This window comes from Sturnira hondurensis, unplaced genomic scaffold, assembly GCF_014824575.4.
Source record: "Sturnira hondurensis isolate 20B ecotype Veracruz unplaced genomic scaffold, ASM1482457v3 Scaffold0000648, whole genome shotgun sequence".
In the NCBI taxonomy this organism is placed as follows: Eukaryota; Metazoa; Chordata; class Mammalia; order Chiroptera; family Phyllostomidae; genus Sturnira; species Sturnira hondurensis.
In genome coordinates this window covers 4997654-5010873 of record NW_028073279.1, presented here as the reverse complement: position 1 = coordinate 5010873, position 13220 = coordinate 4997654, and the positions used below count along the sequence as shown (strand labels likewise).

At 34.3% G+C, this 13220-nt stretch overlaps 1 protein-coding gene across 1 annotated transcript in view; it reads left to right on the top strand.

Moving 5' to 3' along the window:
* LRRC7 (leucine rich repeat containing 7) overlaps window positions 1-13220 on the top strand; it is a 307638-nt gene that overhangs the window by 200831 nt on the left and 93587 nt on the right. The window contains exons 16-17 of the mRNA XM_037043945.1: window positions 802-1050; window positions 5663-5863. Of these exons, the coding sequence (XP_036899840.1) occupies window positions 802-1050; window positions 5663-5863 (450 nt within the window). The remainder of the gene's footprint in view (window positions 1-801; window positions 1051-5662; window positions 5864-13220) is intronic.

The following is a 13220-nucleotide window of genomic DNA, read 5'->3' as shown; positions in this document are numbered from 1 at the left end:
CATTAAATGTCAAAAACTACATACTTCTTCCTAAAATTCTATAGTCAAAAAACCCAATGGAAAAGAGTGTATTTAATATACTTGTATATGTGTCAATAAAAATATAAAATACAGTAAATGCAAACAACTATTTAGAAGCCCTTGTTTGTATGTTACGTGATCAGATTTTATAATAATTTTTTTATAATAATTTTTTATAATCACTGTAGGTTCATTATACTTCAGAATACGTTTTTCTCTATGTTTATTTATATTTGGTTCATTTATATTGTGGTTAAGCCATATGTGTTCCCCAAATCTCAAACTACTTGGCTTCAACTAATTTGAATATTCCAAAGCCATAGGCTATTGGAAAAATTAGAATACAAACAAACTTCTAAATATAGCATCATGAAAATACGATGAGTGGAATATACTGAAATCTTAAACTGAATTAATCACACTTTTCTGGTTCATTACACATACTTTAAATATAGCACAATTTTAGTTTAATTGTCAGAAAACTTAAAAAAGAGACAGTGATCTATGCCATCAACTTCCAAATAGACTACAGCGTAATGCCCTACTTACAGTGTGTATAGTGTAGTGTGAATGCTGCATTGTGTGAAGAAATTGTGACATTTTAGCCTCATAGGATGTTGGTACAGTTTTATTATGTAGAGTTAAAACTAATTTTCTGATGGTTGTTTTAAATGCATTACCCAGAGTGAAAAAAAAATCAAGAGTAGAAAAATGATAAAGTGAAAGTGTTGCTACAGTGCTCCTCTTTCTCCCAGAAAATGGAGATTCCTTCTCCCACAGGATCACTCCTGCCAAGCCCCCTGGGAAAGGGGCCAGCGTGGGATTACTCTGCAACCTGCCAGACTGTCTGGCGATTGCTGCACACCATGGGCCAGGTGTGATCAGCAGATCCAAGATATGCCCGTCCCCCAGAATGACCCACAGCTGGCATGGGGTTGTATAAGTGGCCTCCAGCAGGAAAGGAGCATGTGCACTCCATTGCCAGTTGCAGCACAATCCACCACTCTTCCCTCTCTAAGTGGCAGACAGGTAGGCCTAGGTGTGGGGTAGGAGAATCTCCCATGTAGAGGCACCCTTGGAACAGTGGTTTATGGGGTATGTTCTGCATGATTTGGGGTAAGAAATGTTGATTACAGAAACTTAGCGATTGCCAGTGTTTGATCCCAATTTAATTTTTGTTCATTGGCATTGGCAATGGGGTGGGGACACTTGAGTCAGAGGGGAGGGAACCTCATAATGAAGTGCCTAATGGTGGGATATCTGGCTGGTTTTTAAATTGGGTGCTTCTTTTTTATTATGTTTTTTAGTATTTTTTAATTTAAAGTGTGGGAATACCAATAGTCAAGCAGAATGTTGATGACACTATTGATAAATTCTAAATTACCCAACACATACACACATATTTTAAAAATATTAATTCTGGAGAAAATTAAATATCTAAACTTGATTCTTAAAATAGCATGGGATTTAAATTGAGATTTGCTGAGAATAAACTTTAAGCACAAAGATGGCATCTGTCAAAAAGTATCAATTTCCCTTTAAGGCACAGATGAGAATTCCTGTAAGAGAAGATTGGTTTGCGAGTTGTGGCAAGTAGGGTTTCTTTTACCTTCGTGGGTTGGGTTTGTAAGAGTTTAAGGGGGAAAAACAAGTCTTAATGGGATGTGAAAAAACACGGCATTTTTTTGTAAACTTTGTCATCCACATGTAATGGACTAGATTCTTATTCTGTCTTATATTCTTTCTACAATATAAGGCAAGCTGAGAATGCGTTTTCCTAACTAAAACTACTATACATTTCCTTTGTGTGTAAACTATTCCATTTAATTTCTAATATAAGTATTTAACAATCAATAATTAAAGCATTAACTATCATTTCTCTTACTGGAATTTACAACGAAATCAAATTAAAATTTAATCATTACATAAGAAAACCACAGCTCTGTATAAATTCAAAATATCACTTCTAAATACCCTAATTATGAGCACTAATTTTTTTCATTGCTAAATTTTGGGGAGTCTCCAACATCTTGCAGCTGCTATTTGCATTTACTGCACTTTGTTTAGATCTGAGATATAGAGAATATTGTGAAACATATATTCTGTTTCCAAAAATTAAAATAAATAGCATTTCAGTAAATATCTTGCATTTTAATAAAATGTTTATGTGAAATGAGCAAATACTTTATGGTGAGTGATATACACAACATTTGGTAAGAACATAATTGACAGATTTTTTCCAACTACATGTATAGTAAACGAATTTATATATATTTTCATCCATGTTAGAATAAGGGAATATTTTTAGCTTATATATATATATATATATATACAAATATGTAGAAATTGCTTTTGTATTTGGGCATTAGTGACTTATTAATATAATTTAATTGTTATAAAAATTGAAATAATCTAATTTAACTCAATAAAATTTACCTTTTAGACTTATGGTATTTCTTTCACAAGATGATACAAATATGTCCCGTACCTATAACAGAGAGTAGCTCTGAGCCAAGTAACACTTATGTAGTGTAAACTTTGGAGTCAAAGAGCTGAGTTTGAATTTGGGTATTGCCGCCTATTAGCTGTGTGACCTTGGGCGAGTAACTTATACTGTCTGAGTCCCTGAGTTATTTTTCCCCCATAAAATGGGAATATACTTTAATGGGTCATAAGATTTAATTATAATCATAAATTATTAATTAATATTATTAACCATTAATCCTTTAAAGGTGTGTGGTAAATAATGAATAAGTATTATTACATAAATAACTAATATTAAAATAAATACCCCTATAGAACGTTTTGCATGGTGCCTGATACATGGCAAATACTGAAGAAATCATAGCTGTTGCTGCATACAATCTGAAGAACAATTTAGTTATAGGTATTGTGGTTAGACATGTAAAGTAGAATCTAGAGTAATAAAGGAATCCAGATTTTAAATTATATAAGTAGAATATGATATTAGAAATAGTATCTAATTTCTGCATAGAATTTATAAATTTTCAAAGGACTGTCACATATGTTATTTAATTTTAGCTCTCCGTTAATACAAGTGGTGGGAGAGAGATCATCACTCCCATGTGATGTCAGCGGAAAACTGATAGCGAGTCTAGGTAACTGGCTTCTATTTGGGTCTTCTGACTTCAAGTCCAATAAGTTCCGCAGAGGGACTAGTAAACGAGAAGAAAGGAGCAAATTATCTAGGTGGAACAAATCCAAGTTTTATGAGACCTGAAGCTTCCACAGTTTTCTGAGGGGCCTCTTTAAGACAAAAATATATAATACCCACACAAACGCATAAGTAGGGCTTCTCACAAGGCTTTGTAGAGAACCCATACAAGTGACAAGCCCCAAAGCTTGAGCTTCGTTTGCTGTAGATTTAAAATTTTTACAGAGATAAAATACCCAAACATATTCTGGTGATGTGACCATAATATCACAGTGATTTGCTTATAAACTGAACAGAAAATATTGGTACCATAGCCATTAGCAAATAGTCCTGTAATTGTGTCAGATGGGACATAACATCTCCAAAAAAAAGAGATTACATTATTCAGTGAAGTACTTAATTCAATTAAAGAACACTTCACATTCTTGCCTTTGATTTAATTAGAAGCACAATGTTAGCATTGAGGATACTTTAAGGTACATAGAATTTTAATTTAATGACCTACTTGAAAATATTTTTCATTCATATTCCACTGGTAGTTAAAAATTAAAAGATGTTTTAATTGGCATAATAGTCATACCATTCTGTAATTTACATTTTTAAATGTAGAGTTTGACTTTTAGTCCTTTGATATCAAGTACTTTGAAACAAGTTCAACAATATAATTTAAAATATAAATTTAATTTGTGATTAACATTTCTACTACAACTCAAACAGCATATCCAATATGCATGCATTCAAATGGACCTTGTCTATACTCTGGTTTCTCTTCAGATCGCATAAATCTTTCGCCTTTTACAAATGGACCTTGTCTAATATGGAATCATTCTTTTCATGTTTATTGAAGAATGCATTATAAATTAAGTACCCTTAAATATATTTATATTATACTTTAACTACTTACACTTTTTATGTAAAGTCTAAGTTTTTCTTGGGTTATATTTGTGTAACTTTATTTCTATATGCTATTAATTTCATCCTTATTTATTTGGGAGTATAAAAGATTAAATTATACTTAAACATTATTTACACTAGCAAAAGTATCTGGTTTTTCATTAGCTTTCCAAAAATTTATGGGAAAAATAATTTCATATTTTTGGTATAGAAAGAAATATTAGGAATCATCTAGGGAAACCCAATAGCAGTATTTGAGAATGAAAATGAGCCACAAGAAAGATGAAACACTAGAATGACAAAGTTGGTGGATTTGCTAAAACTGCAGATGAGCAAAAGTGTTTGAGTTCATATTCATAATCCTCAGACCTATGCCACCGCCACAGCCTCTTACATCCCATGAATTACATGGGTGTGTGGGGATGGGGATGTGTGTGCCCTTCCCTGTTTCTCTCTCTCTCTCTCATTCCCACACTTCCTAAGCGTGTCTTCCACCTGCTCCTCCTGAACCTCTCACCGACACACACTTTCCACAGACACGTACTTACCACAATCACATAAGCCATTCCATTTTGTAAAGTTGGTTCTACTCAGATGCAAAAAGTCATGATTTTTTAACAAGTCTGGCCAAGTAAATCTGCCCCTTATTTTCTTCCCATTCCTTTTGAATCAGCAACAACAATTTATATCTATTCTATCTAAGTAATATTATAAGTACTGTGATGTTTGAATATTCTATATGGAATGTCTCATATTTTCTGTCTAAATTAAATGGACAAAAATCATTAACAATCATTAATATATATATGATACACCAGAAAGGAGTTCAAGGATGGAAATAACTATCTGGATAGACATAAGCCAAAATGTATATATTTACCTAGAATATCTTAGAAAATGTTCACAATTTTTTTATTTCTCTTTATTGTAAGATACTACATACAAAGTGCATTACTTTATTAGGGTAAAGATAAAATTTAAAGCCACCCTGAAACATATTCTCTTAAATATTAATAAGAATTAGCTACCCTATCTTTTGATGTAACATGCTAGTTAACATAGAGCTGATATTTGAGTAGCAGATATTGTTACCTCCTGATTTTTTAAGTAAAGGATAATTCATTCCATGTGTAAATTTTAGGGGGTCTCCTCCATCACCTGCGTTAATATTTCAAATATATTTTAACATCAAAATAATGATATAGATAATTCAGTCAAGAAAAAAAGAGCCTCTAAAATATAAAAGCAGCTAATAACCACAATGAAATTTTTCAGAGATTACCAGTCACTTAAGTGTTGGATGTACTGGTATTTCAACCATTATAGGGTAGGTCTAAAGATAGGATGTAATCCAAAAATTGGGTTTAGTCTGCAAGGGTAGGTAGGGGTGGGAAGTCCCACAGGCAGAGTGAGAGGCAAACAGTAAGTCTCTTGTTCTATGGAGCAATTTCTCAGCCAGCTCCACACTCACTATACTGCATTTGCTTATGTTACCACATGAAAAATGGAGTAGTTTGTGAACATGCTTGCTGAAGGTATTTTTATGTTAAATTTCTTTTTATAAACTTCTAGGTTGAAATAAACCTAAAACGATATCCAACTCCTTACCCAGAGGATTTAAAGAATATGGTAAAATCTGTTCAAAATCTGGTGGGTAAGCCGAGCCATGGAGTGCGTGTTGAGAATTCAAATCCAACTGCTAACACGGAGCAAACTGTGAAAGAAAAATATGAACACAAGTGGCCTGTAGCCCCAAAGGAGATTACAATGGAGGTATTTCAAGGTTATTGGTAATTGCCAGTGTGGTTTGGATTTTTTGAATAACTAAATGATATGTTATATTTTTAAACTGAATAGATTTTCCTTAAAAAGTACATTTTATTTCCCAAACTATAAATGCAGTCTTTCTGCTATTTCAAACTATGAGGATTGCATTTAATAAATCACAGATAGATAGATGATATCCTCATGGCCTAAAATCATTACTACAGCTCCAAAAGTTCCAATACACACAGAAAAAAATAATTTGCTCACCCAGCTAGCCCCAGCCAGTACATTCATTATATCATTTTCATGATATCCTTTTGGCAACACCAAACTTTTATTGTATGAGTCATTAGAAGTGACTAACTGAAGATTATTTTATTCTGTAAATCTCAGTAAAATTCAGATTCAGAGGCAAAAATTTTTGTAATGTTTTTGTGTTTTGGTTGCAATCTTTCTAAGGAAACACTACTATTAACAACAAAATAAAAGGAGATGACTTAGAAATTCAGCTTTTTAAAATTTAATAATGTGAGCTTTATTTCTATATTTTAGAATGAGTTATATATTCATCCTTACCAATTTTTTTGGTCTGAAAAGAATTCAACTACATGTATGTCACATCTGCACTGTCTCATCAACTCTTCCAATAATTTGCTTATCACCTTTTATCTTCATGAGAAACATAATTGGTATGAAAACATCTAGAGGTTGCTATAACTGCTTCTCTAAAATTTATATTGGCAAAACTCTTTTACAAATCTGCATGTCAGAGCATCAACTTGTTGCATTGATTAAAAACCAACTGTATATTTAGCACTGTGCTAAACCCTGTTGGAGAGAGAGAAGAAATATAAGATGCATGCATAGTTTCCGCACTAATTTAGGACCTAGCCAGGTAAACTTAACACATTTGAAGTAATTGGGAAATGTATGAAATACGATTACAAGGTTGGTTGTGTGATGGAGAATATAATACTCTTAAGAAAACTAGAGAGATAAACAATCATTGCCTATTAGTTACAAAGTTACTTGAGGCAGTTTAATGTTGAATTATATATTAATAATTGAGAGGTTGTTTTAAAATCAAAAAGAGAGGATGGCATTTCAGGCCAAGGGAAAAGCTTGAGCAAAGTTAAGCACGATGTGCAGACCTGTCAGTGGAGATTGCATTCCAGCCAGCCCAGAGGAGAGGCATACACATGGGTATGTAGGGAAGAAAATTTAAGTAAACATTCATTTTTGTTGCCCTTTTCTCTTCGCTTATAAAATTGGTATTATTTACTTTTCCTTTCCAAAACATTATAGCTATGCTATAGTAGAGCAACATACTTTTCTTTAATGTCTGAGATATTGCAATAATATAAAAAGGCAGAAAAACAACTTCTGGCAGGTGCATAGTAAAAACATACTTTGTATTTAAATCCCATGTGATCTGTTTTACATCAAAATAACTGTGAAATCATGATAATTTGTAGACTGAGTAATTTTACTATAACTAAAGAGATTCTAAAACACATCTTTATATTGCTTAATACAAGGATGCAATAGGTAAGGTAAGGAAAAGATGGCTTTGGTCAAGAATTTAATAATCATCTTAGTGGAGGAAATATATCTTAAAATTGTCCCACAAGTACTTCAAGCTTAACAAACCCATAACTAAAATGAATGTTTCTTCCCCTCACTTGCTTCTACACCTGTATTCCTGATTTTGATCTCAGCTGCCACCATTATTATCTACTTCTTAATTGAAGCTAGAAATTTGGATGGTATTCTGATTCCTTTTCCCCACATTTACCCACTCCTTCCCCTTCCAAACAATCACCAAAGCCTATTCATTTGCAGCTGTTTTTCCTGGATCTTCTGAGGTCCTCAACTCTGTCTTGCATTAGTGTAAAAACTGTCTACTTCTTGGCTCACCTTGTCCTCAGCTCCCTTCTGGCCTTACTAATGATCTTTCTAGCACAAATCTAGTTCTGCTGTCCTCTCTAAAGTTTTTTATTTATTTGTTAATTTTTAGTTACATTTATTGAGATGACATTGGTTAATAAGATCATATAGGTTTCAAGTGTACATTTTATCTGTATATTACATTGTGTGCCCACCACCCAAAGTCTAATCATCTTCCATCACCACATGTTTGGCCCTTTTAAAAAATCTAGGATAGCTTCTTACTGCCTAAGTGTCTTAATTAGCTGCAGTAACCAAGCTCCACAGAGAGAAGATTGAAGTTCAAGCTTCAGCTTTCTATTTATTTCTAATCCACCCCCCTTTTCACTGTTAACTTCAATACTTTTTTCTGTTTTTTATTGTTATTATATTACAGTTGTCCCAATTTTTCCCTTTCCCTCCTCCACCCATCCCCTGCCCTGCTCCCACAGTCAATCCCCACCCTGTTGTCTATGTCCATAGGTCATTCATACATGTTCTTTGACTAGTCCCTTCCCCTTCTTTCCGACATTATCCCCTCCTCCCTCCCCTCTGGTCACTGTCAGTCTGTTTCATTTTTCTGTGGCTCTGGTTATATTTTGTTCATTAGTTTATTTTGTTCATTAGACTCCTCTTATAGATCATATGGTATTTACCTTTCACTGACTTGCTTGTTTCACTTAGCATAATATTTCCCAGTTTCATCCATGCTGTCACAAAAGGTAGGAGCTCCTTCTTTCTTTCTGCTGTATTCCATGGTGTAAATAGACCACAATTCTTTGATGCACTCATTTACTGCTGGGCAATTAGGCTGTTTTCAGCACTTGGCTATTGTAAATAGAGCTGCTATGAACATAGGGGTATGTAAGTACTTTTGAACTGGTGATTCAGGATTCTTATGGTATATTCCCAGCAGAGGAATCACTGGGCCAAAAGGCAGTTCCATTTTTAGTTTTTTGAGGAAATTCCATACTGTTTTCCACAGTGTCTGCACCAGTCTGCATTCCCACCAACAGTGCACTAGGGTTCTCTTTTCTCCGCAGCCTCATCAGCACTTGCTGCTGTTGACTTGTTAATGGTCATTCTGACCAGTGTGAGGTGATACCTCATTGTGGTTTTAATTTGTTTCTCTCTGACGGCTAGTGATGTTGAGCATCTTTTAATATATCTTCTCCTTGGAGAAGTGTCTATTCAGATCTTTGGCCCATCTTTTAATTGGATTATTTGTCTTCCTGGTGTTTACATATTTTGGATATCAAATTCTCATCTAGTGTATCATTGGCAAATGTGTTCCCCCAGATGGTCCACTCACTTTTCATTTTGATGGTTTCTTTAACTGTGCAGAATCTTTTTTATTTTGATATAGTCCCATTTGTTAATTTTTTTTCCTTTATTTTCCTTGCCCTAGGAGACATATTAGCAAAAATATTGTCACATGGGATATCTGAAATTTTACTGCCTATGTATTCCTCTAGGACCTCTATGGTATCATGACATATTTAAATCTTTTATCCAATTTTAGTTTATTCTGGTGTATGGTGTAAGTTGGTGGTCTGGTTTCACTTTTTTGCATGTGCTAGTCTAGTTCTCCAGACATCATTTATTGAAGAGGCTATTTTTACATCATTGTATGCTAATGCTCCCTTTGTCAAATATTAATTGACCATGGAAACATTGTTTCATTTCTAGGACCTCTATTCTGTTCCATTGATCTATGTGTCTGTTCTTAAGCCAGTAGCAGACTGTTTTGATGGCACTGGCCTTGTAATATAGTTTGATATCAGGTATTGTGATCCCTTTTACTTTGTCCTTCTTTCTGAAGATTGCTGAGGCTATTTTGGGTCTTTTTTTTGTTTCATATAAGTTTTTGAAATCTTTGTTCTAGATTTGTGAAATATGCCATTGATATTTTAATGGGAATTTTGGTGAATTTATAGATTGCTTTGGGTAGTATAGACATTTTAATTATGTTAATTCTTCCAATCCATGAACACAGTATATGCTTCCATTCATTTGCATCTTCCTCAATTCCTTTCTTCAGTATTCTCTAAGTTTCCTGAGTACAGGATTTTTATGTCCTTGGTTAAATTTTTAAAAATATTTTTTATTTATTTTTACAGAGAGGGGAAGGGAAGGAGAAAAAGTGGGAGAGAAACATCAATGTGTGGTTGCCTCTCATGTGTTCCCTGCTGGGGACTTGGCCTGCAACCCAGGCATGTGCCTTGACAGAGAATCGAACCAGCAGCCCTTTGCTTCACAGTCCCATGCTCAATTCACTGAGCTACACCAGCCAGAGCTGTCCTTGGTTAAATTAAATTCTAGGTGCTTTATTTATCTGCTGCTATAGCAAACAGGATATTTTTCCTGGTTTCTGTTTCTGATATTTCATTGTTAGTATAAAAGGATGCCTTTGATTTCTGAGTATTGACTGTATCTCACTATTTTTCCAAATTCATTATTAGGTCAAGTAGTTTTTTGGTGGAGACTATAAGGTTTTCAATGTTCACTATCATGTTGCCAGCAAATAATGACAGTTTTACTTCCTCCTTTCCAATTTTTATGACTTTCATTTCTATTTCTTCTCTATCGATGTGGCTAGAACTTCCACTACTATGTTGAATAAGAGTAGTGAAAGTGGATACCCTTATCTGGTTCTAAACTTAAGTGGAAAGTTTTCAGCTTTTGCCCATAGAGTATAATGTTGGCTGTAGGTTTCATGCATATTGCCTTTATTATATTGAGGAATGCTCCTTCTATTCCCACTTTTCTAAGTGTTTTTATCATAAATGGGTGCTGGGTTTTATTAAATGCTTATTCAGCATCTATTGATAGGATCATGTGACTTTTGTCCTTCATTTTGTTTATGTGGTATATTACATTTATTTATTTGCAAATATCATACCATCCTTGCATCCCTGGGATGATCCCACTCTATTATAGTACATGGTCTTTTTAGTGTATTGCTGAATCTGCATTGCCAATATTTTGTTGAGGACTTACGCATCTGTGTTCATCAGAGACATTGGCCTGTAGTTTTCTTTCTTTGTTGTGTCTTTACACAGTTTTGGAATTAGGATGATACTCTCCTCATAAAAAGTTTGAAAATCTTCCCTCTTCTTAAGTTTTTGGGGATAGTTTGAGAGGGGTAGGAGTTAGTTCTTTTTGAAATTCTTGGTAAAACTCGCCTGTGAAACCATCCAGTCCAGGGCTTTTGTGAGCAGGGAGTTTTTTATTACTGCTTCAATTTCACTAGTTGTTAGCAGTCTAGTCAGGCTTTCTGCTTCTTCTTGATTCAGTTTTGGAAGAGTGTGTGTCTCTGAAAATTTGTCCATTTTGCTTAGGTTGTCCAATTTCTTGGCATATAGTTGTTCATAGTAATTTCTTACAATCCTTTGTATTTCTATGGTATCATTTGTAACTTCTCCTCTTTTATTTTTGATTTTACTTATTTGTACCCTCTCTCTTTTTTTCTTGATGAATCTGGTTAAAGGACTGTCAATTTTATCTTTTCAAAGAACCAGCTCCTGGATTTATTGATCCTTTGAGTAGTTTTTTTTCAGTCCCTATGACATTTAATTCTGCTCTGACCTTGATTATTTTCTTCCTTCTACTTGCTCTGGGCTTTGCTTGTTGTTGTTTTTCTAGCTCTTTTAGATGTAGAGTTCAGTTGTTTATTTGAAATTTTTCTATCTTCTTTAAGTAGAACTGTATTGTTATGATCTTCCCTCTCAGGGCTGCCTTCACTGCGTCCCATAGGTTTTGGGTTGTTGTAGGTTCATTTTCATTTGTTTCCTGAAACTTTTTGATTTCTTCCTTGATCTCATTGTTAATCCATTCATTATTTAATAACATGGTATTCAGTCTCCATGTATTTGAATGTGTTTAGGTTTTTTCCTTGAGGTGAGTTTCTAGTTTCAATCCACTGTGGTCTGAGCGCATGCTTGATATGATTTTAATTTTCTTAAATTTGTTGAGGCTTGTTTTGTGTGCTATGTGGTTTGTCTTTGAAATGTTCCATGTGCATTTGAAAAGAATGAATATTTTGCTTCTTTGAGATGAAAGGTTCTGTATATATCAGTGAAGTCCATTCACTCTAGGGTGTTGTTCAGTGCCGCAATACCCTTGTTGATTCTTTGTTTGGAATACCTATCTGTTGTTGGCAGTGGGATGTTAAAATCCCCAGCAATGACTGTGTTGCTGTTGCTATCTTTCTTCTTTAATTCTGTAGCTGTCAGATTCCTGTTCAATTCAATTTCTGATGGTTCTGAGTGATGGCTGTGCTATATTTCAGTTGTAATTTTGATGTGTTTGTGGGAGGAGGTGAGCCAAGTCTGCCTACACTGCTATCTTGACTAGAAGTGTATCTTTTGATATCTTTCTTGATGTCCTCCAAGATTTTCCTTATATGTTTAGGTGCTCCTATGTTGGGTGCATATGTGTTTATAAAGGTTATGCTCTCTTGTTGAACTAAGCCTTTTAGTATTATGTGGTGACCTTCTTTGTCTCTTTATGGCCTTTGCTTTGAAGTCCATTTTGTCTGATATAAGTATTGCTACCTGAACTTTTTTCTCGTGTCCATTTGGTTGGAATATTTTTTTCCATCCCTTAACTTTCAGCCTGTGTATATCCTCTGTTCTGAGGTGGGTCTGTTATAGACAACATATATGTGGGTTCTGTTTTCTTATCCATTCAGCTACCATATGTCTTCTGATTGGAGCATTTAATCCATTTGCATTTAAGATTATTATTCATAGATGATTGTTCATTGCCATTTGTCCATACCTATGTAACCTATTCTTTCTCTCTCTTTCTCTTCTTTTTCTCCTTCTTCTCTTCCTCTTTCTCCTTCTCCTTCTTCTTCTTTTCTTCCTTCTAGCAGTCCCACTAGCATCTCTTGCAATGTTGTGTTGCTGGAGATATACTCTTTTAGCTTTCTTTTGGTCTAGGAAGCTCTTTATTTCACCTTCCATTTTATATTTTTTTCACCTTCCATTTTAAATGGGAACCTTGCTGGAAACAGTAGTCTTGGTGCAGACCCATGCTTTTCATTACTTGGAATATTTCATGTGAATTTATTCTTGCTCATAGCATTTCTCTTGAGAAATCAGCCAACAGCCTTATTGGCACTCCCTAGTAGGTTACTGGCTGTGTCTCACTCTATTTGCCTTTAAATTTTGCTTTTTTAGTTACTGTGCATTATGGAGTGGGCCCCTTCTGATTCATCTTGATTGAGCTCTCTGTGTTTCCTGAACTTGTGTGACTTTTTCCATCACCAAGTTAAGGAACTTTTCTGTCATTATTTTTTCAAACACCTTTTCTACTGCTGGCTCCTTTTCTTCTCCTTCTGGTATTCCAATGATACAAATATTGTTATGTTTCATGTGTCCTGAAGCTCCCTTAAACTAAATATTGTTATGTTTCATGTGTCCTGAAGCTC